The sequence below is a fragment of the Erinaceus europaeus genome, chromosome 15, assembly GCF_950295315.1.
Source record: "Erinaceus europaeus chromosome 15, mEriEur2.1, whole genome shotgun sequence".
Lineage (NCBI taxonomy): Eukaryota > Metazoa > Chordata > Mammalia > Eulipotyphla > Erinaceidae > Erinaceus > Erinaceus europaeus.
The window spans coordinates 4,674,916-4,702,692 of NC_080176.1; the positions used below are offsets into that span (position 1 = coordinate 4,674,916).

The 27,777-nt window shown below is 49.9% G+C and overlaps 1 protein-coding gene across 3 annotated transcripts; it reads right to left on the minus strand.

The window, feature by feature from the left end:
- Positions 1-1,410: 1,410 nt before the first annotated feature.
- CLUAP1 (clusterin associated protein 1) lies at positions 1,411-27,017 on the minus strand. Of its 3 annotated transcripts, XM_060172501.1 has the most exons (12): positions 26,858-27,017; positions 25,791-25,902; positions 24,755-24,839; positions 21,028-21,207; positions 19,339-19,434; positions 16,884-16,967; positions 12,411-12,544; positions 10,029-10,170; positions 8,424-8,496; positions 6,931-7,038; positions 5,341-5,396; positions 1,411-2,404 (listed from the first exon to the last, which is right to left on the minus strand). In XM_060172501.1, the coding sequence occupies exons 1-12, from the start codon at positions 26,877-26,879 to the stop codon at positions 2,255-2,257; spliced, it is 1,242 nt and encodes a 413-aa protein (XP_060028484.1). In that variant the 5' UTR covers positions 26,880-27,017; the 3' UTR covers positions 1,411-2,254. The 3 variants fall into 3 exon arrangements, with proteins under 3 accessions (XP_060028484.1, XP_060028485.1, XP_060028486.1); XM_060172502.1 differs by lacking the exon at positions 19,339-19,434; XM_060172503.1 differs by lacking the exon at positions 25,791-25,902 and having other exon boundaries at positions 26,858-26,993.
- Positions 27,018-27,777: the final 760 nt, after the last annotated feature.

Genomic DNA, 27,777 nt, shown 5'->3' on the forward strand with positions numbered 1-27,777 from the left:
AAGTCACAGCACCAGAGCACACGCACATGAACTGTAGACAAGCCTCCTGAATGGCTCGCCAGGCACCCGTGTCCCCTCTGAACTGCTCCATGTGTTCAAGCAAATGGTGGTTCCACTGACCGCAGTGCAGGCCTCTTTCTGGCTGTGCTCTGCAGGCAGTCCTCTCTCGGCCTCCAGCCAGCGCACAGGTGGAGCTCTCTCAGGTGGGGAAAGGGCTTCTGCTGACCCACAAAGACCCTACAAGGGCACAAGGAGGATTCAGCTCACAGAAAGGACTTCTGTTTTGAGGAGGAGGCAGAGCCTCTGAGTTCCCTTCCAGTCCGTCCAGCCCTGGGCACAGCAGCAGAGCCCATGCACGGTGAACTACCCGCTGTGATATTTACATGATGTGCTGCCATCCCAGTGGAACACCCCCCTCAGACACCGACCCTGTGTTAGAGGTTGACGTCGACAACTCCAGAGATGCACTAAAGGAAACTGTGTTCTTTTCTTTTCTCTTCTTTCCTTTCTTCTTACTCGAGCACTGCTCAGCTCTGTCTTATGGAAGTGCTGAAATTGAAACCAGGACCTCAGAGCCTCAGACATGAAAGTTTTTTGCAGAATCATTATACTATCTTCCCAGCCCCCAGAATTCATTCTTGATAGTTATCAACTCTGAAAGCTGAGGATTTAAAAAGCCTATTTACATTTTCTATTGACATGTATACAAACATTTACATTTAATGGGTCCTTTGAAAAGTAGGGAAAAAAAGACTATTGGCAGTGTTGTAAATGCCAGTTCCTCGTGACCTAATCACATATCTTCTCAACTTTTGGGGGTCTTGGCTGGATCACTGTCTTCATGAGACTGTGAGTCAGTGCTGGACAGGCCTTGTTGATAGGCCACCCCAGGGAGACGCCTCAGCTGGAAGGATGAGTGTGCCCTTCTCCCCGACATGGTGTGGCTGCCTGGGCTGCTCTGCTGGGGCTCTAGCTGGCTCTGTGACAACACTTGCTGGAAGAAAGCAGTAAACCTGGCAGGCATAACACAGACTTGCTTTTTTTTCTTTCTTTTTTTTTTTTTTTGTTTCACAGACTTGTTTTTTCTAAAGCAAGTCTCAGCTAAGCCAAAGCTCTGACATCCACGAAGATGCAGGGACTCTTGTACCCTCGCAGCCATGGTGTCTGGGCGGCTAGCAAGGTTCCTAAAAGCACCCCTTCCCCGTGAAGCACTGTCTGCACACCTCAGAGTACCGGCACTTAACTGAATGCTGAATATTTCAAAACAGAAGTCATCTCCTGCATAACACTTAATAAAAGACAGAAAAAAAGCAAAGTAGTAAGAGTAGCGATCACAGTCTCCTAGAATTTGCACATGTACTAAGCTTTTCTTGAATGGTTATGCTAAAGGTACAAATAAAATGATTATAATTCCAAGTGAAACTTATTTAATAATATGAAAATATGGTATCAGGTACATTCAATAATGAGCAAGTGACTTCAGCAGTTTTCTAACAAGCAAGTGAGAACTGCTATGTGTGTGCATGTTCCACATTCAGACACAAAGCACCTGCCTGGCGGGGGGGTGGGTGGGGGCCTCTAGCCCACTCTGCTCACTTCTCTGGAGCAGATAAATCTACCCCGTGCCTTCCGGGCTCTGAGTACCCGCCCGCAGACAGCAGTGGAGCACCTATCATCTGGAGCCCGCTCTGCTGCTCGACTTTCAAAGAATGATGCTGGTTCTCATTTAACTTAGCTAACTCAAAGAGAGTCTCAATTAGGAAAATACATGGTAAGTACACACACTTGGTGGTGTGGGCACAAGTGAGGGTGGAAATGAAACTGTGAATTGAAAATAAAGGGCAGAACTGAAAGCCACGGTGTGGGAAGCTGTGAGCTGTACAGAGACTGGTGGAGAGGGACACAGTGTCGCCAGAGGGACAAGTGGCAACAGGCAGTCACACAGATTCACACCGGGATGACCCTTCTCCTGGAGCTCTGTGCCCATGGGAGTGAATGACTAAGAACAAGAACACACTCACTTCCGTAGTCTTAGGAGGTGAAAAGTCCAGGAAAGCCTCCTCTTTGGGGTGTCCTGGGTTCTCGGCTAAGGTGGAAGGAGACTCAGGAGGCAGCATGAGGCTGACAGGGAGGCTTCATTGACAGCAAGTCCCACCAGCTGAGCAAGCAAAGGGCTTCCTCCCTCATGAACCTCCTAGTGGCCCCGTCTACCTACGGATCTGAGGACTCTCCTCTGCCTGCGGCCCTCGGCAGGTCAGAAGTCATTGTCGCTCTCGTCCAAAGGCTCAGGTTTTCGGACCCTCCGGTTGGGCTTCGCCGGGGAGAGTGCCAGGCTCTCATCTTCCAGATCATCCTCGTCCTCCTCGTCATCTTCCATGTCAATCTCACTGTCTTCCGAGTCATCCTGCATGAAATAGCAATAAGCGTGAAGGCCTGCTTGTCGCTGCCAGCTGGTCAGCAGAGGCCCCAGCACCCCAGCACCCTGCTCTGTGCTCGGCAGCTTGGGGGTTAAAGCATACTGACTGGCAACACGCCCCTGTGAAGGCGGGCTTGGCAGGCAGTGTCCAGGCTGTGGAGACTCGTATGGGGATGCACAGAACTGTGCCTCTGGCCAGTAACCTTCTTCTTGTGAAGTCGGCTTCCTACTGACATCTCAGGACACTGTCTGCATGGAGCCTGGGTGCCCATACATAGCCCATGGCTCAAACAGGGTAGCAAGCAGGCAGGGGACTGAAGAGGGCTGAGAGGGCTCCTTTAGCCTTTTGCCAGGTTGATATTGCAAAGCCACACAGGAAGTGGGTAAGGATCAAGAATAATGGAACATTCTGGGGGCCAGGCAGTGGTGCACCTGGTTAAGTATACACAATGCAGTGTGCAAGGACCCAGGTCCAAGCCCCTGGTCCCCATCTGCAGGGGAAAAGCTTCAGGTGTGGTGAACTGTAGGTAACTGTCTGTCTCTTCCCCTTTATTCTCCCCGCCCCTCTCAATTTCTCTGGCCCTATTCAATAATAAAAACAAAGGGACGGTCTTCCTCGTTATCCAGCTCTAGGTCGGCCTGCTGCAGTTTTCTTCTTTACAAACCCAAAGGAGAGGGCCAGTGAGACAGCTCACCTGGGAGGGCGCCTGCTGGCACTGGAGGAAGCTCAGATGCTGTGACCTCTTGACCTCTATCTCTTTTTTAAAAGATATTTTATTTGGGAGTTGGGCTGTAGCGCAGTGGGTTAAGCGCAGATGGATGGCACAAAGCACAAGGACCGGTGTAAGGATCCCAGTTCAAGTCTTTCTCTCCCCCTCTGTCTTCCCCTCCTCTCTCCATTTCTCTCTGTCCTATCCAACAATGATGGCAACAATAATAACTACAACAATAAAACAACAAGGGCAACAAAAGGGAATAAATAAATAAAATAAATATTTTAAAAAAGATATTTTATTTATGGGGGGAGGGAGCAGTAGGAGCATCACTTGCACATATGCAACTCCAGGGGTCAAAATCTGGAACTCATGTACTTTTTTTTTATCACTTTTCAATTGTACTTATTTACTGGATAGAGACAGAGAGAAACTGAGAGGGAAGAAGACAGACAGACAGATAGAGACCAGCACCACTGCTTCACCACTCATGAGGCTTCCCCCCTGCAAGTGGGGACCAGGAGCTTGAACCTGGGTTCTTGCTCACTGTAACATGTGCACTGAACCAGGTGCACCACCACCCTTCACATTTATTTATTTATTTATTTTCCCTTTTGTTGCCCTTGTTGTGGTTACTGATGTCATTGTTGTTGGATAGGACAGACAGAAATGGAGAGAGGAGGGGAAGACAGAGAGGGGGAGAGAAAGACAGACACCTGCAGACCTGCTTCACCTCCTGTGAAGCGACTCCCCTGCAGGGGGGGAGCTGGGGGCTGGAACTGGGATCCTTAGGCTGGTCTTTGCACTTTGTGCCACGTGCGCTTAACCCGCTGCGCCACTGCCCGACCCCCCCCTTCACCTTCTATCTTTCTATCTCTGTCTCTGGGAAACTCAGGAAATAACCAAATGAAACAGTAAGGCCCAAAGTGGAAGCCCCAGAGAGGGCAAAAACAAAAAAGGCTGACCTACTCAGTGACTCCAATCCAGGGGTCACCCTGGGTCCTTGTAGCACCTGTGGCCAGGATGCTCTCTCCTTGCCTCCTTCCTGTGGCCTCCAGGGCATCTGTCTGGGGAGTGCTCTATAACCCTGCTCAGTTCCCTCTTCCTCTGAGCCCTGTAGTGTGGGGTCAACATGGAGCTGGGCCTCCTCTCCCCCCCACCCTCAGAACAAGTACACATATCCTCATAGTTCAAACTCCACCCAACTATGGTGGTTCCCCAAAATTTAGTCTCCCTCTCAGACCTGCCCCTCCCCTGCATGCCCCTTGGAGAGCTTGTCTGTGAGAGCGCCCTGTGCTCTCCAAGTCCCCTTGCAGGCCCGCCTCCCCTCAGGAACCAAGGCCTGTGCTGAGCTCACTCATGAACGACTCGTAACATCCCACAGCCAGCAGCAGAGCCTGGCTTCTGACTTAGGACAGGTCCGGACTCTGGCCCTGCATGCCAGGGCTGCCACCAGGGCTCAGCCAAGTCCTCTCCAGCCAGACCTGCAGGGCCCCCACCTGACAGAACGGAGCCTAGGCTCCCACCTCGCAGCCATGGGCCACACTCCAGACAGGGCCACCCAGCCTGGGAGGCAGCCTGTCACTCATCAGGGTGCTACCCCTGTGCCCCCAGGGTCTCACAGCACTGTAGGACAGACAAACGGACAGACAGAAAGACAGTGTAGCCCCTGGCAGCTCCCTGACTACCCCTCCAGGGTTAGCTTGCCACTGAGTTCTCAAGGCAGCACTGCTGAAGGTGCTGGAGCCTCCTCTGTACTCTCCCTCCTCCCACCCCAAGGAGCGAGTGACTGTCTAACTCCCTGTCAAAGCTGTTCTCGGCTCCTGGCTCAGTGCTCACCTTCCTCCTAGGCATGGCACCATTCCCATTTTGAGTTACTTTGTCTACATGTACGTACACACACACACACACACACACACACACACACACACGAAAACCAACCTGCTTCTTGGAGCTGGAAGTCTTGTATTTACTTAAGAGAGCTGCTGCTGCTTCCGTCTTTGGAAAGCAAGAACGGAAAGAACAGGGAGAGCAGAAAAAGAGATCTAGGGCGAGCACGTTCTCTAGAACTGAAAAGCAGCATGCCCTAAGGAAGAGGCCAACCATGGCCCGAGGCCCTGGTGGCCTCGCAGAGCTCCAGGCCAGTCCGCTCTGGAGGGCAGCCATGGGCAGAAAGGACAGCACTGTTACCAGGCGCTGGCCGGCACTCACCTCATCATCAGAGTCACCGCCACGCATGGTGCCCACGATGCGTTTGCTGGGTCTTCCTGCAGGCAGCATAGGCAGGAGGAAAGGAGAAGCCTGGTGAGCTAAGGGGAGTGGCATTGAGATGTGCCTCCCCCAGAGAACTGGGCCAGGGAGATGCACACTGTGGAGTGCACTCAGGGGCTGTCAAAAACTGCAAGGCAGTGCCTGCGTTTCCACTTGGAATAAAGGAACAGGATGGGTAGTAGAGGCAGCCTAATGGTTCTGTTAAGAATCCTAGGTTCAATCCCCTGTACTAGCATAAGCCAGAGCTGAGCAGTGTTCTGGGAAGGGAGGAAGGGAGGAAGGGAGGAAGGGAGGAAGGGAGGAAGGGAGGAAGGGAGGAAGGAAGGAAGGAAGGAAGGAAGGAAGGAAGGAAGGAAGGAAAAAAGAAAAGAGCAACAGAGCAGTGAAGCACAGCCATGAATGAGAAAGAGGAAGTTGGCATGCATCCTGTCAGTGTCGGGAAGGAGCACAGACTCCCACTGTTAGCACTGGGGCAGCAGAACAGGAGTGGAAGGTGGAAGCAGTGTGTAGTGAGAGTGCCACTCCTGTTCACCGCCTGTGAAGCGACTCCCCTGCAGGTGGGGAGCCGGGGTCTGCAGGTGTCTCTCTTTCTCTCCCCCTGTCTCCCAATCTCTCTCGATTTCGCTCTGTCCTGTCCAACAACAGTAATAACAATAACAACAAAGTGGAGATAATGGCCCCCAGGAGCAGTGGATTACTAGTGCAGGCATCAAACCCCAGTGATAACCCTGGAGAGGAAAAAAAAGTGCTCAACCACTCTCATAGCTTGGTTCCAGGTGGGGTAAATTGTCATGTTCCAGGGGCTGTGTGCATATCTGCACATGTACATGCATGCGCACACACGTGTTTGTGTGTGTCCATGTGTGTTTAAGGAGAAAAAAAAAGGGAAAGACATGGCAAGCCACTAGCCATGACCCTTGTGAAGTGATGGCTCGGGGGAGCACCCAGTCTCGTTCCACCTATTTCACCCATTGTTTTTTTTTTTTCAAGTTTTTATATTTATTTATTTTCCCTTTTGTTGCCCTTGTTTCTTATTGTTGTGGTGGTTATTACTGTTGTTGTTATTAATGTTGTTGTTGTTAGAGATAGAGAGAGGAGGGGAGACAGAGAGGGGGAGAGATAGACAGACACCTGCAGACCTGCTTCACTGCCTATGAAGTGACTCCCCTGCAGGTGAGGAGCCAGGGGCTCGAACCAGGATCCTTCCATCAGTCCTTGCACTTCGTGTCACGTGCGCTTAACCCGCTGTGCTATCGCCTGACTCCCTATTTCACCCTTTTTAAAAAAATATTTTATTTATTTGATTTTAATGAGGAAAGACAAGAGCTCTGCTCAGCTTTGGCTGTTGGGGGTGCTGGGACCCCAGAGCCTCAGGCATGAAAGCCTTTTGCAGAGCCATGATGCCGTCTTCCCTGAGCGTCAGGGATGGAACAGCCTGAGAGCAGGTTGGACACGAAGGGGCAGAGCACAACTCAGTGAGAGAGGACCAGCCACCAGCCAGGGTGACACTGGGGCTGCAGGGCCAGGTACCTTGCATGAGCATCTCCATGGCTGTCTGAGGCTTGGACAGATGCCGCTCCTCTAGTTCACTGTCAGAGTCGTCATTCTCCCGGATGTCAATGTCTGAGTCCTCGTTACCTGCAGGGACACAGCAGGCGGAAGCAGTTCCGTCACCTCAACTGACAGAGCCTGAGCACCCCCACTCGCTCTTCTAGACGCTCAGTGCAGACAGGATATGCTACTGCTGCTGCTTTGTCTTAAAATTATTAGTTCATGAAAGAGAGAGAGACAGACAGACAGACACAGCAGATCAGAGCACCACACTGGTAAACATGGTGCTGGAGATCAAACCAGAGCTTCAAGCATGCAAGTCCTGTGCTCTACTGTTGAGCCCCCGACCAGTCACTCTTCGTTTTGAAGCAATCTTCCAAAGCAAGAAAATGTGCACCAGATGTGCTGGTTAGAATGCCATTTTAGGTGGTCTGGGAGGTGGCACAGTGGATAAAGTATTGGACTCTCAAGCATGAGGTCCTGAGTTCAGTCCCCAGCAGCACATGTACCAGAGTGATGTCTGGTTCTTTCTCTCTCTTCTCCTATCTTTCTCATTAATAAAATAAAATTAATAATAATAATAATAAATAAAAGAATGCCATTTTAGGGCCAGGTAGTGGTGCACCTGGTTAAGAGTGCTCAATGATCCAGGCTCAAGCCCCTGGTCCCTTCCTGCAGGAGAAAGCTTCCTGAGTGGTGAAGCAGGGCTGCAGGTATATGTCTCTCTCCCTCTCTATCTCCCCATCCCCTCTCAATTTCTGTCTGTCTCTATCCAATAATAAAGAAATGCCATTTCAGCAGCCCAGGAGGTGGCACAGTGAATGTGTTGGACTCTCAAGCATGAGGTCCCAAATTCAATCTCTGGCATCGCCTATGCCATGCGAGACTGCTACTCTGGTTCTCTCCACCAGCCTCTCTCTTTCAAATAAATAAATAAAATAATCTTTTAAAAATGTTCTATCTCAGAAGGCAGTTCAGAGGGTAGGACTTGCCAGCTGACAAGCCAGTGTGGTGATGTTCACGGATGAGCACCAGTCAGTAAATAGTCCTTCTAGGATCGAGGTCTTAGACACAGGTAAGCCCCATTTCTAGCTTTACTGAACAATTTGGGTGATATTATCAGAGGGTGGGTATATGGAGGGACTCTCAGGCAAGGGGTGATACATCATAAGACTTCTCTCTATGGATCTGCTTGAAAATCAAGAACCCTCCAGGTTTCCAATACCACAGCTTTCACAGTGATGATAATTCATACTGAGTATGTCACTGGGGAAGGGGGGACGATTTTAGCTGGCATGAGAACCAAATGCGCCAAGTGCTATATCACCTAACCAGTCTCCTGAGCTTTTGAGTGCATTAAAATGGCACCTGACACAAGAGCTGTGAGAACACTGAGCAAAGAGTACACAGACTGAGCGCAAGGCTGAGAGGTGGGCCCAGGACATGTGGCCCGCCTGAAAGGTGCAGCTTACTCCCACTCTTGAGCAGACGCTTCTCCTCTTCCTTAAGTTTGTTCTGCATCAGCCGGAGAGTGTTTTCCGCTTCCTGAGGAAAAGGAAAACAAGATTCAGAATTCTGAGCTGACTCTGAGGAGACTGCTTTAGGATTCACTGTCTGAAGTATGGCTAGGTCTGCAGCAGAGAACCAGCAGAGATCTGAATCAGAGGAAAGAGAAAGAGAAAACAAGGACTATCATGGCCCAAGAGACTAGAGACCTGGACCAGCCAGTACCCTCGCTGTCCGAACCCAGCAGGCCTGTGGAAGGGGGGCTCCAGGGGGGCTCCAGGGGCAGCGGAGGGGCCAGGCTGCCCCCCTCACCCATACCCCTTCCACGATAGGTCTGTGCCTCTGAGAAAAGCCCTGCATGTGTGTTGTCTGGAATGGTGACTCAGGCTCTGGTTCTTAAGAGTGTCAAACATGGAAGCCAGGGGAAAAGCTTGACTGGCCAAGCACTGGACTCAAGTGCCTGAGGTTCCTAGTTTGATCCCCAGTACTGTGTGTTTGAGAGCGGTGCTTTGTGTGTACTCTCCCACTCTCAGGTACAAATCTCATGTGTAATGAATAATTGTAAAACTCTATTTCAGACAGAGACAGAAATTGAGGGGAAAAGACCTGCAGCACTGCCTCATCATTCATGAAGCTTCCCCCCTGTGGGGGTGGGAGGGCTGGGGCTGAAACCTGGGTCCTTGCACACTATAATATGGACACTCTACTGGCCCCCTGAATACATTTTTCTATAAGGCAAGTATGAACATCATTGCTTTCCTGCTCTGCATCGCCATCCAATACCAGCCCAGAGAATGCTAAGGGTGGGATAGGCAGAGAAAGAAATAGTAGTCTCAGTTCCTGGCGTGCGGGGCTAAGCTAATACAGTTTCTGGTAAAGTAGTTGGGTGCTTTAGTTAACTTGGGCTTAAATCCTTAAGTGAATAAGATTTTTTTTTAATTTTTATTATTTTTATTTGCTTATTGGATAGAGCCAGAAACTGAGAAGGGGAAGATAGAGAGGAAGACAGACAGACACCTGCAGCACTGCTTCACCACTTGTGAAACTTCCCCCCTGCAGGTGGGGACCAGGGGCTTGAACCCAGGTTCTTGCACATTCTAACGTGCATTCAACCAGGTGCGCCACCGCCAGCCCCCCGTAAGTTTTCAGATCTCTCCTCAAGGCCAGATATGCAATTTGTGGGACTAGGTGCAAAACAAAACACACTTAAACATTACTAAGGATTTTCCCCACCTGCAAGGGAAGCTTCACAAGAGGTAAAGCAGTGTTGCAGGTGTCTCCTTCTCTCTTTCTCTCCCTCCCCTCTCAATTTCTCTCTGTCCTTTAAATAAAAAGAAAAAATGATTTTTAAAATTTACTAAGGATTCAAAGATGGCCACAGTATGCAAGCACAGGCCCTTCCTGGCACATGTGCATCCTGTCTGAGGTCCTAGCTCACCAAACCCGACACCAGCTAACACCACAGACTTGCCAGCCCTGGAACCCAGGGGGAAGTACATGAGCCGTCCTCATGCCCTTTGCTTTCCCAGAGGGACCTGCATACTTGCCCCCCAGGTGTGCCCTGCTCGCACCTCGAATCGCTCCTGTTCCAGCCTGTGGTGATCCTCAAGCTGCTGCTCCAGGTACGTCAGGTTGCGGAACTTCTCTAGATAGATGTCATATTGCTTCTGCAGCTCCTCCTCAATCTTCTCGTACTCGTCCATAAAGGCCGGCCTGGGGCAACCAGAGGAAAGACAGAGTGTGTCCTGGGGCCGGGCGGTGGCGCGCCTGGTTAAGCACACACATCACAGTGTGCAAGGACCTAGGTTCAAGCCCCTGGTCCCCACCTATAGGGGTTAAGTTTCACAAGTGGTGAAGCAGTGCTGCAGGTGTCTCTCCTCTTTTCCCTCTTCCCTTTCCCTCTCAATTTGTGTCTATAAAAAACAAATTAATTTCAAAAGTAAATCTTTTTTTAAAATGTTATTTTATTATTATATTTATTTATTTATTCTTTTTGTTGTCCTTATTGTTTTTTATTGTTATAGTTATTATAGTTGTCGTCATTATTGGATAGGACAGAGAAATGGAGAGAGGAGAAGACAGAGAGGGCGAGAGACAGACAGACACCTGCAGACCTGCTTCACCGCTTGTGAAGCGACTCCCCTGAAGGTGGGGAGCCTGGGGCTCGAACCGGGATCCTTATGCCAGTCCTTGCACTTTGTGCCACCTTAACCCACTGCGCTACCGCCCGACTCCCTAAAAAGTAAATCTTAAGGGCAGAGGTAGATAGCATAATGGTTCTGCAAAGAGACTCTTATGCCCGAGGATTCAAAGTCCCAGGTTCAATCCCCCACATCACCAAAGCCAGAGCTGAGCAACGGTTTGGTAAAATAAAAAATTAAAATACGGCGGTGGCACAGCAGATTAAGCGCACGTGGCGCAAAGTGCAAGGACCAGCATAAGGATCCCAGTTTGAGCCCCGGGCTCCCCACCTGCAGGGGAGTGGCTTCACAGGCGGTGAAGCAGGTCTGTGGGTGCCTTTCTCTCCCCGTCTCTTCCCCTCCTCTCTCTGTTTCTCTCTGTCCTATCCAACGGCGACAGCATCAACAATAATAATCACTACAACAACAATAAAAGCAACAAGGGCAGCAAAAAGAAAATAAATAAATATTTTTTAAAATTAAAATAAATAAATCTTAAAAACAGAAGAAGCAGGAGTCAGGCTGTAGCACAGCGGGTTAAGCGCAGGTGGCGCTAAGCTCAAGGACCGGCGTCAGGATCCCGGTTCGAGCCCCTGGCTCCCCACCTGCAGGCAGGTCCCTTCACAGGCGGTGAAGCAGGTCTGCAGGTGTCTGTCTTTCTCTCCCCCCTCTGTCTTCCCCTCCTCTCTCCATTTCTCTCTGTCCTATCCAACAACAACGACATCAATAATAACTACAACAATAAAACAACAAGGGCAACAAAAGGGAATATATAAATAAAATAAAATAAATTAAAAAAAAAAAAACAGAAGAAGCCCACTGTGAGTGGTAGACATAAAATCCCAATGAAGCTCTGGTGACTAAAAATAAAATAAACCTAAAAAATAAATAAATAATAAGTTGTATAGCTGCAGAGATGATTCCATGAGTAGTGTGCAGGACTCGCAGGTGTGGCATTAGGTTCGATCCCCAGCACTTTATATTCCAAAGACACCTACAGGATGATTTCAGACATATACAGAATCTAGAGAATTGAGACACGTAAACTTGCAGAAACAAAACAACAGAGGGGCTGGGGAGGCAGCACAGTGGTTATGTGCAAAGTCTTTCATGTCTGAGGCACCAGAGGTCCTAAGATTCAATCCCCAACAACACCACAAACCAGAGCTGAGCAGTGTTCTAGTAAAACAAGAAAACCAACCAAAAATAACAGAAATGGTAGCCAGACTGTCTCTAAGACTTTATAAGAACTCTGGTAGTAATCGTTGGGAGGATGGGTACACAGAACTTTAGTGGTGAGTGCAATGTGGAACTGTATCTTGTAGTCTTATAATTTTGTAAGCTGCTACTAAGTCATTAGGAAAAAAAAAAAAAAGAGATACCATTGAGGAAAAGTCAGGAGACAGATGAATTACCGGCAAGAAATTGTAAAGTCTAAAAGCTATTGAAACCAAGAAATAGGAGCATGTTTCTGTTTCTCCCTAACTTTGGCAAGAGACAGATCTCAGGAGGCCAAGTGTTGACTACCTCGGACCGTCTGGATTTATTTACTCTGCCTTGTTCCAAGAAGCTATAAAAATGTTTGGAGGGAGGCCCGAGAATTCAGCAGTTTTCCAGCTACAGACAAAGCAGTGAGGGAGACAGTTTCGTGATGCCTTGCTGGAAACTAGCACTGGCCCAGGGTTCGACGCTGACGGCAGGCTCAGTGGCCCTGGTAGTGCATTCTCCCCAGCTCTGCTCGCTCAGCTTTCTCCTCACTCTCCCCGTGCCTACCTGACACTCTGAAGCGTCTGGAGTCGCTTCCGGTTTCTTTCCAGTTCCAATTTTCTCTTCTCAATTTTGGCTTCTAGATTAGCTTCATCAGAGGCCACGTTGTTGAGCAGGTCTCGGGTCTTCTGAACCTGCACCTGCATTTTAGAGGAAATGAATAAGGCGATGTGCCAGGAAGGACCTCCAACCTGAACCTCAGAGCACAGAGCTGTCAACTTCCAGTCAGTCACAACAGAAGTGAGTGGACAGCAACCCCTTTCCACGCTAGAAGTCAGCATCCATGTAGCCAGTCAGTTTCAGGACTGTCCAAAAGGCTCATAACAAGATATTGCGGCCCTTCTCTGTTTTCAGGGGAAGAGGGAAACAAATGAGCAGGAGTGTCCTGGGCAAGTGTAGTCCAGACGGGCATCTCTCACATCATGGAGCTGTCAGTCAGTCTTCCCAAAGCCCAGGCTATTCCTTTCAAAACAGCTAGCTTGCTGCAAGCCCCCAGCCCCACATGCAGTTTCATGAGCAGTAAAACAGTGCTGCAGGCATCTTCTCCCTCCCTCCACCCCTCCCTCCCAATATTCCCAGTCCTTCTCCATTTCTGTCTCTATCAATAAAGTAAAAAGGTGGGGGATGGTTACCAGTAGTGGTGGATTCATTGTACAAGCACTGAACCCCACTGATAACCCTGGTGATAAATAAAGACTAAACAAACAAATAAATAACTGACTTGTGATGTCAGGGAAAGGCACGGGGTAGTACATCAGACTCCCATACCTGATGCCCCAGAGATTCAGAGCTGAGCACTACTCCAGCCTGTCTCTCTCATGAAAATAAGTAAATAGTCTCAAAGAGAACAGCTGACTTGTGGAATCTTTGCACAGGGGGAGACAACAGTTGGTTCGAGCCCAAATCTACTGCCTGCTAGGCTGCGGGAGTCAGCTCCTCTTCACTCTGCCTGGTGATGAGACTGGGCTAAAAGCAAAGACACCAGTCTGTTTGTGAGGTCAGTGGGCCAGCGGCTCCCTCAGCAGCTCAGCCATTGGCGGGGGGGGGGGGGGGCATACCAGCCCTAGAGCTGTAAGGACAGACAAGGGTGGGCATGGGGGTTAAGGGAAGAAGGCAGGGCACACCCACCCGCCTTGTCAGGGAAAGCTTCTGGGAAGCAGTGAGCTCTGGAAAAGCCAGGTTTCCACACCGTTTTGTCTGGGAAGCCGGCAGGGCCAGGCCAGAGCTCAGACCTCCAGCCCACCACGTCTAGAGCAACATCCAGAACTGAACATGGAAGGGCTTCCCTGTTCTGACTTTCCACCTCTTTCTCAACTTGCTGCTGGTCAAGGTGGCACTCATGCCCATAGAACCCCACGCACTAGGTGCCCAACATGGTTTACTGACCCTTCACCACAAGTAACTGTGGGTCTAACCAGGAGCTGCATCAGTGGCCAGACAGGCTCTGTGACACTGGAAACAGCCTCGACTGGTGACAGTAAATTTATGGCTCACACAGCCAAATCCTGTCACAGTGTGCCAGCCCTGCTGTGACCCTGATTTGCTGTCCTGTGCCATGCACGCATCACGCTTTCCTCACAAGGGCACTGTGAACCGCAAATCCCAGTTGTGGGTCTACTCCCAAGCGGGTCCTGCAGAGCACCCCTGTCCTGTATTTACTGAAGAAGATGAGTCACTAACAAGGCCCAACGCCTGCCGTGTGCTGGGGGCTCACGCGCAATGTCAGGGAACGCTCAGAGGGCCCCAAGCGGCGGGCACTGTCATCCTCCTTCCACAGTGAGCAAAGTGACAGGAGTGAAGAGGCCTACTGTGGCATGGTCTGAGTCCAGCACCCCGTCACTGTCTACCTTCCAGCTAATGTTTTCAGCAAGTTCTAGGGGATCACAGTGGGGGGTGGGGGGGACCGGGAGATAGCTCACACTGTGGAGCCCATACCCTGCTGTGCGTGAGGTCCTGCGTGCACGCCCAGAAGAGGAGACATGAGAGAGGTTATGATAGCACCGCTTACTACACCGCTATTAGGATCAGGAAAGCCTGGAAATCATTCAAATGCCCAGCAGCATGGAAATGGCCATCAAATAGAGCATTACTTATAATAACTACTACAGACTTTAAGAAATCTATTTGTTAGGAGTTGGGCGGTAGTTCAGCAGGTTAAGCGCACGAAAGCTCAAGGACCGGTGTAAGGATCCTGGTTCGAGCCCCCAGCTCCCCACCTGCAGGGACGTCACTTCACAGGCGGTGAAGCAGGTCTGCAGTTTGGCTTTCTCTCCTCCTCTCTGTCTTCCCCTTCTCTCTCCATTTCTCTCTGTTCTATCCAACAACTACAACATCAGTAACAACAGTAACTACAACAGCAATAAAAGAAAGAAAAAAAAGGGAAAATAAATATAAAAAAAAAAAATCTATTAAGGTCCAGGAGGTGGCATAGTGGCTAAGACACTAGACTCTCAAGCATAAGGTCCTGAGTTCAATCCCCAGCAGCACATGTACCAGAGTGATGTCTGGTTTTTTTTTCTCTCTCTTCTATCTTTCTCATTAATAAATAAATAAAATCTTAATAAATAAAATCCCGGATTAAGCCCCCGCCTCCCCCTGCAGAGGAGTCACTTCACAGACAGTGAAGCAGGTCTGCAGGTGTCTTTCTCCCCCCCCATCTTCCCCTCCTCTCTCCATTTCTCTCTGTCCTATCTAATAATGACGACATCAATAACAACAATAATAACTACAACAACAAAAAAAAAACAAGGGCAACAAAAAAAGGGAAAATATAAAATTGAAAAAAAGGAATTCAGGGAGTTGGGTGGTAGTGCAGTGGGTTAAGTGGGTGGCGCAAAATGCAAGGAACAGCGTAAAGATCCCAGTTATAGCCCCCAGATCCCCACTTGCAACAACAACGACATCAATAATAACTACAACAATAAAACAAGGGCAACAAAAAGAGAATAAATTTTAAAAAGAGATGCTGAATTTAAAAAAAAAAGGAATCCATTTATTCAAAGACTAACATGAACAATTTCTTTTCCACAAGGGCTTCACTAGCATTCTGTGCCTGTGTGATTCTTTTTTTTTTTTTTTTTTTTGCCTCCAGGGTTATTGCTGGGGCTTGGTGCCTACACCACAAATCCACTGCTCCTGGAGGCCATTTTTTCCCTTTTGTTACCCTGGTTGTTTTACCATTGTGGTTATTATTATCGTTGTTATTGATGTCATTGTTGTTGGATAGGACAGAGAGAAACGGAGAGAGGAGGGGTAGACAGGGGGAGAGAAAGACACTAATCATGAAGTTTCCCCATTTTGTGGTATTCCTGTGATGGCAATGACTTGAACCCAGGTCCTAGTGCATGATAAAATGTGTACTCAGGAAACGAAACCACAAGTACAACCTGAAATGTAATTGGCATATCACACCAAAGTAAAAGACTGGGGTGGGTGGGTGGGGAGAATACAGGTCCATGAAGGATGATAGATGACACAGTGGGGGTTGTATTGTTAAATGGGTAACTGGGGAATGTTATGCATGTACAAACTATTGTATTTACTGTTGAATGTAAAACATTAATTCCCCAATAAAGAAATAAATTTAAAAAAAAAATGTGTACTCAGGCCAGGTGGTGGTACATCTGGCTAAGCACTCACATTATAGTGTACAAGGACCCAAGTTCAAGTGCCTAGTCCCCAACCACAGGAGAAATGCTTCACAAGTGGTGAAGCAGGGCTACAGGTGTCTCTCTGTTTCATTCCCTATCTCCCCTACCCCTCTCAATTTCTCTCAGTCTCTATCCAATAATAAACAAAATAAAATTAAAAGATTAAAAAGTAAATTCTAAAAAAAATAATAAAATGCACATTCTACCACTATCTCCTGGCCCCCTAAAACTCATCTATTTCGAAACTTTACATCAGGCTCAACCTGACGCTGTTGACTGGCTACGGAAGAAGGGCAAACGCTAGAAGAAGAAGTATTTATTTATTCCCTTTTGTTGCCCTTGTTGTTTTATTGTTGTAGTTATTGTTATTGTTATTGATGTCATCATTGTTGGATATGATAGAGAGAAATGGAGAGAGGAGACAAAGACAGAGAAGGGAAGAGAAAGACAGACACCTGCAGACCTGCTTCACCATCTGTGAAGTGACTCCCCTGCAGGTGGGGAGCCAGGGGCTCGAACCGGGATCCTTAAGCCATTCCTTGTGCTTTGTGCCACTTGCGCTTAACCCGCTGTGCTACTGCCCAGCCCCCAAACTCATCTATTTCTAACAACACAAGCAAGTTCTCATCTTTATGAGAGGGAAATGAACAATGCAGCCTTGTCCTCTAAATATATCTCTTTCCCTATTAATTTCCCCCCTCCCTTCACCACTACTCAGCATAGTCTGTTCTATCTAAATCTACAAATGGATACATTTTCTAGAAGTAGTAAATCCATATTTTTTAAAAATTCGAGACAAAAACATCAAATAAAAGCAAAGTAATCTTACCAAAATATCTTTTATTGCAATTCTCATCACTTTCTCAGTCTCATTTATTTCCAGAGGCCTGGCAATTGCTTCTGTTCTCAGTTCCTATAGGAGACAAAGAAGAGGAGTCCTCAGAGTCGGCCCTCAGATCTAATGCAGACGGGAGGATTCCCAAAGGCTCCCGGCTGGTGTAGAGCTCTCCACCTCTGGCCTCCACTCCGCGTCTGCTCTCTCTGCAGCTCAGGCCCTCCCTTACAGCTAGAGCCCCACGTTTTCTTAACACCACAGATAAAACTAATCTTCCCACCTGTCATCTTTTTTTTTAACTTCTTTTTTAAAATATTTGCTTATTTATTTATTCTCTTGTTGCCCTTATTTTATTGTTGTAGTTACTATTGTTGTTGTCGTCGGATAGGACAGAGAGAAATGGAGAGAGGACGGGAAGACAGAGAGGGGGAGAGATAAACACCTGCAGACCTGCTTCACTGCTTGTGAAGCAACTCCCCTACGGGTGGGGAGCCGGGGGCTCGAACCGGGACCCTTATGCCATTCCTTGTGCTTTGTGCCATGTGTACTTAACCCGCTGCGCTACCGCCCGACTCCCCCCACCTGTCATCTTTTACCCCAAAGTTTCTCCCTCCCTGTATTTAGTTCCAGAGACCCCAAAGTGCAGTGTGACCTGCTGTCTAAAGCCCCTGCAGTTTCTTTTCTTTTTTTTTTAATTAATTTTATTTATTTTTTTGAGAGCGATGAAGAGAGAGAGACACAGACAGAGAGAGAAACACCAGAGCACTGCTCAGCTCTGGCTTATGGTGGAGTGGGGGATTGAACCTGGGATTTAGGAGCCTCAGGCATGAGAGTCTGTTTGCATAACCATTATGCTGTCTCCCCCACCCTGCCCCTGCAGTTTCTATGACCAAGTCCCTCTAAGCTGCCCACCACTGATGCATGAGATGACCATATCACCCCCACAGCCATACACTAATTTGGGGGGGGGGGCGTGGGATATCCTATCAGTACTGGAAGCTTCTGGAATTTTAATTTTTTATTTATTCCCTTTTGTTGTCCTAGTCGTTTTATTATTGTAATTAATGTTATTGTTAGGTAGGACAGAGAAATGGAGAGAAAAGGGGAAGACAGAGAGGGGGAGAGAAAGCTAGACACCTGCAAACCTGCTTCACCGCCTGTGAAGTGACTCCTCTGCAGGTGGGGAGCCAGGAGATTGAACTGGGATCCTCACACCAGCCCTTGCACTTAACCCACTACACTATCACCCAGCCCCCGTCAGCTTTGGTTTATGGTGGTACAGGGACTGAACCTGGAAGTTGGAGCCCCAGGCAGGAGTCTCTTTGCATGACCATCATGCTGTCTCCAACTTGAAAAATCAGCCTTTAACACAAGTGCTGGAGGAGTTACAGGGGGAGTGTGAGGAACTGTGAACAGCACCTTAGCACAGGTGCTCTTCATTGGCGCTGGCTGGGACAGCAGATGAATCTCAGTATGATCACACATTAGCTACCCCAACGGCTTGGCAGTGACTGCCTGGATCCTTGACTTTGTGGTGCCTCACAATCACTCAGGAAACTAAGCTCCCAGCACCTAGGTCTCATTCCATGTCACATACAGAATGGAAGCCAGGCAGCAGCATATGTTGGTGTTCTGCTAGTTTCTGTTTTCCAGACACTGCTAAGCAATGGTTTATGGTGGTGTCAGGGACCAAGCCTGGGACCTCAGAGCCTATGGCATGAGAGCAATTTGCAGGGGCTAGGTGGTGAAGACCCCCTGCAGGTAGGGGCCAGGGGCTTGAACCCAGGTTCTTGCACATGGTAAAGTGTGTGCTCAACCGGATGCATCACCACCCGGCCCCTCTCTTTCCCTCCCCTCTGTATCTCTTTGTTTCTATGCCCCAAAAAAGCAAGCCCCCTCCCCCCCCCACCCTGCAACAGGAAGTCCACAGGTCAGCTAGGTTCAGGAAGGAGGGGCTGAGCTCACTGGAAAGCATTGTCACGTCTGCTGTGGGCATGGAGTTTCAGACTGGGAGGTGGTTCAGAGGGAAGAACACATGGCTTGAATATGTGAGGTCCCTGGTTTGATCCTCAGCACCAAATATAACCAGTCCTCTGGTCTCAGAATTTCTGTCTTTTATGATGAAATCAGAGCTTCCTATACATGTGATTTCACTCTTTCTAGACTATATTTTCATTTAGATAGACAGAAAGAGATATACTATAGCACCAGAGCTTCCTCTGGTGTCATGGTACCTCCCATGTGGTGCTGGGGTTCAATCTTGGGATCTGTGAATGGCACTAGGTGCCCTACCTGGTGAATTCATCTTACCATAAAAATAAATCAATCTTAGAAAAAAATCAGCAACACATCCCCATCCTTTCTGGATAAGAAGCCAAGAGTCCTAAAAATAGTGCAGTGCCCACTAGCAGCAGGAGGAATCGGGGTCCCCCACCCCCCAATACCTTACCCTGAGCTCCACCTCCTTGCCCAGGAGATCGTACAGTGAGGCTCCCTTGGAGGTGATTTCTGAAGCAAGCTGCCTGGCTGCTTTCAGATCTGCTATCTGGAAGGAAACATCCAGTTGTCAACAGGCATGCAGAACGGCCTGTCCCCACTTGCTCCACCTGCTGCACGGAGCCTGCCTCTGGGATACATTATGCATGAGTCTTAGATCCTGCAAAAGATTCCGTCAGGGACCGCTGGCCTAGGCACAGCACAGGGACCACTTCCAGTCCATCCATGTCTCTGAAAATGCCCATGTGGCATCAGATGCAACCTGAACCAGGAGGGTTCTCTCTCCATTTCTCTGTCCTATCCTACAATGATGACATCAATAACAACAATAATAACTACAACAATAAAACAAGGGCAACAAAAGGGAATAAATATTTATAAATAATAATAATCTCAGACAGAGCGAGCTCACCAAGTGGGGAGGTTCCACCAGACAGCTCTGCTCAGCTGTTCCTTTGTTCTCTCACCCACATCCATCCCCCTAGGGCTTTCCCTCCAGTGACAGGCTAACCTCTAACCACTTCCTTCTACCCAGCCAGCTCCGGGTCAGAGACTGTTGTGATCCCTCAGCCTGAGCACCAGCAACCGGAGGCCCCCGGGACTGCCCCAGTGCCCCTGTGGCACACTGTGAGCTGCAGCCCGGCCCTCTCTCTGATCACTATGCCCACTTGGTCTCCGTCTGAGGGCTTGGGCCCCGTGTCTTCAGACACCTCTGCTGAGGGGAAACCATGAAGACACTGACTCAGCACCACCACCTTCCCACTCCTTCCCCCACCCAACTTGGGGTGCCTGTCTGGGCCTCACACCAGTTCTGGGGGAAATGAAGCAGGGCAAGTGGGCGCTTCCTCCGGCTTTGGCCTCCTGCTGGCTCAGGGCTCCCCAACACCTGCAGCTCAGCTCTCTCCAGGTGAGCACAGACGGCCAGCCAGGGGGGTTCCCACAGCCACTCCGCTCAAGGTCGCGGTTGCCTTTCTTTCTAACAGGTCTGGGCCGCCCTTTGGTCTCATCTCAGCCCAGCAAGTCAAAGGACACACTAACGTGCTCAAACGGCAGCCACTTCTTGCCTCAGAGCAGAGCTGTGTTTCCAAGCTTATGAATGGGGCTCAGTGCCTGCAGGTGTTCAATGTTCCAGGCAGCCATCTATCTGTCTGTCTGTCTTTCTTTTTCAATTTTATAGGACAGACAGAAATTGAGAGGGATGGGGAGATAAACAGAGAAAGAGGGACACCACCAGTAAAGCTACCCCCTGCAGGTGTGGAGCGGGAGCTCAAACCGGGGTCCTCACATATGGTAACGTGTGCAGAGACTGCGGCGGCTCGCACATCCTGCAAAGGCCCTCAGTCCCCGGGCCCTTCCTGCCACACTGCTCTCCACACTACCACCTCCGCCTACAGCACGACTGAGTGGCTATGCCTGGGGCCTGCGGTCTGCAGTCTGACACCCTGAAAGTCCTCCCTGTTCACACCTGGCCCCCAGCTTGGCAGAAGGAGGCTTTCAGTCAAAAGCTGCCTCACTGTGACTCCTGATGTGCTCGACTGGCAAAAATGCACAGGGAAGGAGGAAAGCAGCGATGCTAAGCAGGCGTGCGTACATCAGCAAGCAGCTTCCTGTCCGTCGCTGCTACAGCCTTCAGTGCCCTCACCTTTGAGCCAAGATCAAACTTGAATTTGCCTCCGTCGTCCTCCTGGACTCGAAAGCCTTCCATCCCTCTGGTCTTCATGGCGTTATAGAGGACAGAGGTGATCTTCAGCAGCTCCTTCACTGCGTACCCATCTGCCTGGTAGAGCTTCTTAGTGTTGAGCTTGATATGTGCTTTGGTGGCCTATTTACAAACAAACAAATCGGAAGGTCCTTAGCAAAAAATATCTAAGCCAAATCTCATCAAGTACTTTCAATTTTTTTTTTTTTTTTTTTTTACCAGAGCACTGCTCAGCTCTGGCTTATGGCGTTGTGGGGGATTGAACCTGGGACTTGAGAGCCTCAGGCAAGAAAGTCTCTTTGCATAACCATTATGCTATACTCCCACCCTCATCAGGTACTTTGTTAATGTCTCTGCTGAAATTTGGGGTGTAGTGTGACTGGACTAAAAGTCAGACTCTTTAAGTGATTCACACATGGCTAGAAGTGCAGATATTAGTACAACTTTGATGGAGAAAACTTGAGTCTGTGACAACATAGTAGCAAACCAACATAGTCTTTGACCCAGGAACTGAATCCTAGGATACACTCAAACAAAATAATATGTCTAGAAAGCAGGGGGCACCCCTGGCTGAGTGCACAAGTTACATTGTCCAAGGACCTGGGTTCAAGGCCCAGGTCCCCACCTGTGTTGGTGGGGGGAGGAAGCTTCATGAGTGGTGAGGCAGTACAGCGCCTATCTCTCTATCTCCACCTTTGCTCTCAATTTCTCTGTCTCTATCCAAAATAAATTTTTGGGTGGAGGAGACAGAATAAAGTTATACCAATGAACTATCATGCCTGAGGCACTGAGGTTCTAGGTTCAATCCTCCACACCACAAGCCAGGGTTGAGCAGCCCTCTGGTAAAAAAAATTTAAAAAAAGTAATAATAAATAAGTTTATTAAGCATAAATAAAATTTAAAATTTACCAAAAAATATATGTATATATACACATAGATCATTAATTACAATTAGCATCAAAGACCAATTTTTTTATTAATTTATTTTCCCTTTTTGTTGCAGTTTTTTTTATTGTTGTAGTTGTTATTGTTGTTATTGATGTCATTGTTGTTGGATAGGACAGAAATGGAGAGAGGAGGGGAACACAGAGGGGGAGAGAAAGAGAGACACCTGCAGACCTGCTTCACCACCTGTGAAGTGATTCCCCTGCAGGTGGGAGCCGGGGGCTCGAACCAGGATCCTTATGCCGGTCCTTGCACTTCGTGCCAAGTGCACTTAACCCGCTGTGCTACAGCCCGACTCCCCAAAGACCAATTTTTTAAAAAATTTTATTTATTTATTCCCTTCTGTTGCCCTTGTTGTTTTATTGTTGTAGTTATTATTGTTGTTATTGATGTCGTTGTTGGATAGGACAGAGAGAAATGGAGAGAGGAGGGGAAGACAGAGAGGAGGAGAGAAAGATAGACACCTGCAGACCTGCTTCACCGCCTGTGAAGCGACTCCCCTGCAGGTGGGGAGCCGGGGTTCGAACCGGGATCCTTATGCCGGTCCTTGTGCTTTGCGCCACCTGCGCTTAACCCGCTGCGCTACAGCCCGACTCCCCAATTTTTAAAAAATATTTTATTTATATCAATGAGAAAGATAGGAGGAGAGAAAGAACCATACATCACTCTGGTACTTGTGAGGCCAGGAATGGAACTCAGAACCTCATGCTTGAGAGTGCAGTGCTTTATCCACTCCGCCACCTCACAGACCACAAAGACCAAATGTTACAACCTGAAAATACCTGGTTGTCAGAAAAGACATGATGAATTTTTACGTAGAACATAGGGGCATGTGGTCCAGGAGGTGGTGCAGTGGGTAAAGCGTTGGACTCTCAAGCATGAGGTCCTGAGTTCAATCCCCAGCAGCACATACACCAGACTAATATCTGGTTCGTTTTCTCTCCACACAAATCCTGATATGCTCAACTGGCAAAAATGCGTAGGGGAGAAGGAAAGCAGTGGTGCTAAGCATGCGTGCATGCACAGGAAGAAACTTTCTGTCTGCCACCACAGCCTCCAGTGCCCTCACCTTTGAGCCAAAATCAAGCTTGAATTTGCCTCCATCGTCCTCATTAATAAATAAATAAAAATGTTTTTTTTTAAATGGGGGGTCGAGCAGTAGCATAGCAGGTTATACGCACATGGTGCAAAGTGCAAGGACCAGCGTAAGGATCCCGGTTCCAGCCCACGGCTCCCCACCTGCAGGAGAGTCGCTTCACAGGCGATGAAGCAGGTCTGCAGGTGTCTGTCTTTCTCTCTCCCTCTCAGATGTCTTCCCCTTCTCTCTCGATTTCTCTCTGTCCTATCCAACAATGACAGCAATAACAATAATAATAATAACTACAACAACAATAAACAACAAGGGCAACAAAAGAGAAACAATAGCCTCCAGGAGCAATGGATTCGTAGTGCAGGCACCGAGTCCCAGCAATAACCCTAGAGGAAAAAAAAGAACATAGGGGCGGGCGGGAGCTGGGTGGTGGTGGTATACCTGGTTAAGTACACATAGTACTAAGCTCAAGGACCTGGGTTTACTCCCAGCTCCCCACCTGCAAGAGGGACACTTCACAAGCAGTGGAGCAGGTCTATAAGTGTCTTTCTCTCTCCATATCTCACCCTCCTCTCTCAATTTCTGAGTCTTATATAATTAAAAAAGGAAGAAAGAAAGGTCAGGTGGTGGCACACCTGGTTATGTGCACAAATTACAGTGTGCGAGGACCTGGGTTCAAGCCCCTGGTCCCCACCTGCTGGGGAAAGCTTCATGAGTGGTGAAGCAGGGCTGCAGGGGTCTCTCTGTCTCTCCTCCTCTCTACCTACCCCTCCCTTCTCAATTTCTCTGTCTCTATTCAATAATAAATAATTTTTTTAAAAAAAAGATAGAAAGAAAAGAAGAAAGGAAGAAAGAAAGAAAGAAAGAAGTGGAAAATAGACACTGGGGCTGGGGAGATGACTTAATAGTTACGCAAAAGACTTTCATGCTTGAGGCCCCTAGGTCTCAGGTTCAATCCCCAGCCCCACCATAAACCATAGCTGAGCAGTGCTCTGGTCTTTCTCTATGTGTCTTCCTCTCTGTATCTCTCTCAATCATTAAAATAAATAAAATATCAGGGGTCTGTGGTAGTGTACCAGGGTGAGTGCACATGGCGCGAAGCACAAGGACCAGCGTAAAGATCTTGGTTCAAGCCCCTGGCTCCCCACCTGCAGGGGAGGTCGCTTCACAAGCAGTGAAACAGGTCTGCAGGTGTCTATTTTCTCTCCCCTGTCTTCCCCTGCTCTCTCAATTTCTCTGTTCTGTTCAACAACAGCAATAATAATAAAGTACAACAACAACAAAATGGAAAAAAATGGCCTCCAGGAGCAGTGGATTCGTAGGGAAGGTACCGAGTCCCAGCGATAAGCCTGGAGGCAATAAACAAATCAATAAAATATTAAAGAAAAACAACAGAAAACATATGACTTTTCAATGTGTATGTGCACACACACATACATGACTGTGGAGTGGTAGAGTTGCGTAGACACTGAGCCCCAGAAATAACCCAGAAAGGAAACACTGTTAGTGAAATAGTTTTTATGAAAAACTTGGAGTGCACTTAGCAAACCTAAGTACTCAACTTGAATGCAAACCTCACTAGGACTCATTCCTTCCTAAGCCATTTAATTTCACAACGAGGGGCTGTGAACTAACCATGAATTGGGCAATGGCCTTAATGAAGAAAACTCGGTCTTGCTCGGTCTCCAACTCAGAAGGAATGTCGGTCTGGGGTTCGTACCTGTCACAGAGAAAAGGAGACACACAGCAAGTCAACAGTCTATGGAGAGAAAGTGGGCAACTGACCTGCCACAAGGAGTTGTCCTGTCCCCGGCCAGGATGGTCAGAGCTGGGAAGAACCCAAAAGTAAAGCAAAGTGCTAAACACCCTGCGGAACAGAGCCTCACTGAAGACGAGGGCTGCTTTCAAAAGGTAAAGTCTGGGGCTCAGTCTACAGAATTAAGTCTGCCTCGGCCCTCAACGTTTAGTTAAAATAATCAAAACTACCGATCTGGCTGGCAGTCCTTCAGAGGGGGCTAACATCACAGGTAGCTTGCAAAGCAGTAGGGCTGGGCTACCCGTGGCCCCCACCGCCCTTCAGATAAGGAAACTGGGGCTTCACCACTTCAGGCCAACTGCTTCGCTTTCCCTTTCTCTCCCCGCAGATGCAGAGACTGAGGGAGAGAGATGCAGACACCACTGCCCTGAAGCATCCTGAGTTGAAGCGGCGCACCACCCAGATGAGCTATCCTGCCCAGCAAAAGCTTTTTTTTTAAATTTTCTTTTATTTCTTTTTCCTTTTGTTGCCCTTGTTTTTATTGTTGTTGTAGTTATTATTGTTGTCGTCATTGTTGGATAGGACAGAGAGAAATGGAGAGAGGAGGGACGACGGGGGGGAGAAAGAGAGACTCCTGCAGACCTGCTTCACCGCCAGTGAAGGGACTCCCCTGCAGGTGGGGAGCCGGGGGCTCGAACCGGGATCCTTATGCCGGTCCCTGCGCTTCGCGCCAGGTCCGCTCAATCCGCCCGACTCCCTACCAAAAGCTTTTGAAAGAGGCCACAGCGGAGTCTGCGAGTTCTGCTTCCCAGATGGATTCCTGTCTGGCTCACAAATGAGAAAGATGCAGTATCCAGTCCAACACCCACCTCCTCAAAAATAATAATAATTTTTTTAAAAAGGTGAAGCTCTAACCTTTTCACAAGCCAGAGAAGCACTTCGGAGACCAGAAAAAAATTGGGTGTGCGGAAATTCTCCATGGAGATGTGGCGCGGGTAGCCCAGCGCCCTCATCATCTCGGTGAAGTCTGCGGGGAGCACAGGCCAGTGAGGACGCGGAGCCGGCGGGGCTGCAGAGCGCCCGGGGCCATGGCAGCTAGGTGGTGCCCGCCCCAGTCATCTGCCGCGCCCATCTGGCCCAGGAGCTCGGGCCTCTCACAGGAAGGACACGGACGGGCCTCAGGCTCCACACAGCTCCCTGCACAGCTGGCCTGCTAGACCGGCCTCACCTTGGGGACAGCACGGAGGCACACAGGCAGGCCTCCTTGTCCCCGCGCACCCCCGTCCCCACAGGACGCCCCCGTCCCCACCAGGACGCCCCCGTCCCCACAGGACACCCTCGTCCCCCCACACAGGACACCCTGTCCCCCCCAGGACGCCCCCCTCCCCCCCAGGACGCCCCCGTCCCCCCCAGGACGCCCCCCTCCCCCCCAGGACGCCCCCGTCCCCCCCAGGACGCCCCCTCCCCCCAGGACGCCCCGTCCCCCCCAGGACGCCCCGTCCCCCCCAGGACGCCCCGTCCCCCCCAGGACGCCCCCCTCCCCCCCAGGACGCCCCCTCCCCCCAGGACGCCCCCTCCCCCCAGGACGCCCCGTCCCCCCCAGGACGCCCCGTCCCCCCCAGGACGCCCCCTCCCCCCCAGGACGCCCCCTCCCCCCCAAGAGGCCCCCCTCCCCCCCCAGGAGGCCCCCCTCCCCCCCAGGACGCCCCGTCCCCCCCAGGACACCCCCCCCAGGACACCCCGTCCCCCCCAGGACGCCCCGTCCCCACAGCCCCCTGTCCCCATAGGACCCGTGGTCCCCTTTCCAGAGCCCGAACCCGCAGGCCGGGAAGGGGGGACACGGGTCCGCCATCGCCACAGGTCGGCAGCGCCAGCGCTGGGTGGGGGGGGGTCGGGGCCTGACGAGACGCCGCTGCTCGGGCGCCCGCCGGGAGAACGCTCTGCCCAGCCCGCGCGGCAGCGGGCACTCCAAGCGGCCTTACTGCGGAGGTCGCGGAACGACATGGCGCTGGGTCCCGGAACCCGGGTCCACGCCGCCGCCGCCGCCGCCGGCCCTCAGCGCTCTCGGGTCGTCATGGCAACCGGCGGATTCCCCCGACAGCGCGCCGGAAGGACCAAATCGGCTGGAGGCGATGTGCGCATGCGCCCGAAGGAGGGCGGGGCAGGACCGGCGCACGCGCAGTCCACTTGGAAGCCCCTCCCCCGGCCCGCGGTTCACGTGACCTCCCCGTTGCCTCGGCAACCCGGGCCACTTCCGGTAGCAGCCTTGGGGCGCCTCCATCCCCGGACCCCTTTCCAGACTGCCACCCCCGACCCGAGCCGAAGCCGGGCGGCAGCTCTCTGCAAAAACTGGAAATGCAATTACGTGACTCTTCACCCTGCCCAGGCAGAAATAAAATGAAATTAAAAATAAAACAGTACAGGGGCCAGGTGGTGGCGCGCTACATTATAGTGTGTTGGGATGCATTGGATCCACCTTCCCGTGGTGCATCCCATGAGTCCCCATTCATTGGGGAAACTGACGATCCTTCCTAGCTGATTGAATCCACATGGATCCCAGTCACTTTCAAAGCCAGCAACAAGCAGCTCCTGACAGCTTTCAAGCTGCTGGTCCTGCTCTTCGAGTCCTCCAACTTAATGTTGAGGGGCTGTCCTTTGCCAAACGCGTTCTTATTGGTCAACTGGCGATACAGCATCAGGCAGATGTTATCTACCTACAAGAAACACATATAGCAGTCGATGAAGCTGCTTGATTCACCATCAGTGGATTCGATTTAATATGCTATAATCTCCATCCTAAACACGGCTGAGCCATCTACGCCAAATCGTGTCTTGCGGACGTTTACCACACGGCCTCTTCGACCTTCTACGAGCCCATTACTATTGGAACTATTCAGCTCGT

Coding starts and splice junctions, on each gene's coding strand:
- CLUAP1 (XM_060172501.1), bottom strand. CDS start 26,879: ATGTCGTTCCGCGACCTCCGCA. Junction 21,208..24,754: donor AGGCCATTGCCCAATTCATG/GTTAGTTCACAG, acceptor GTTTGTAAATAG/GCCACCAAAGCACATATCAA. Junction 12,545..16,883: donor TTGCAATAAAAGATATTTTG/GTAAGATTACTT, acceptor TCTAAAATGCAG/GTGCAGGTTCAGAAGACCCG.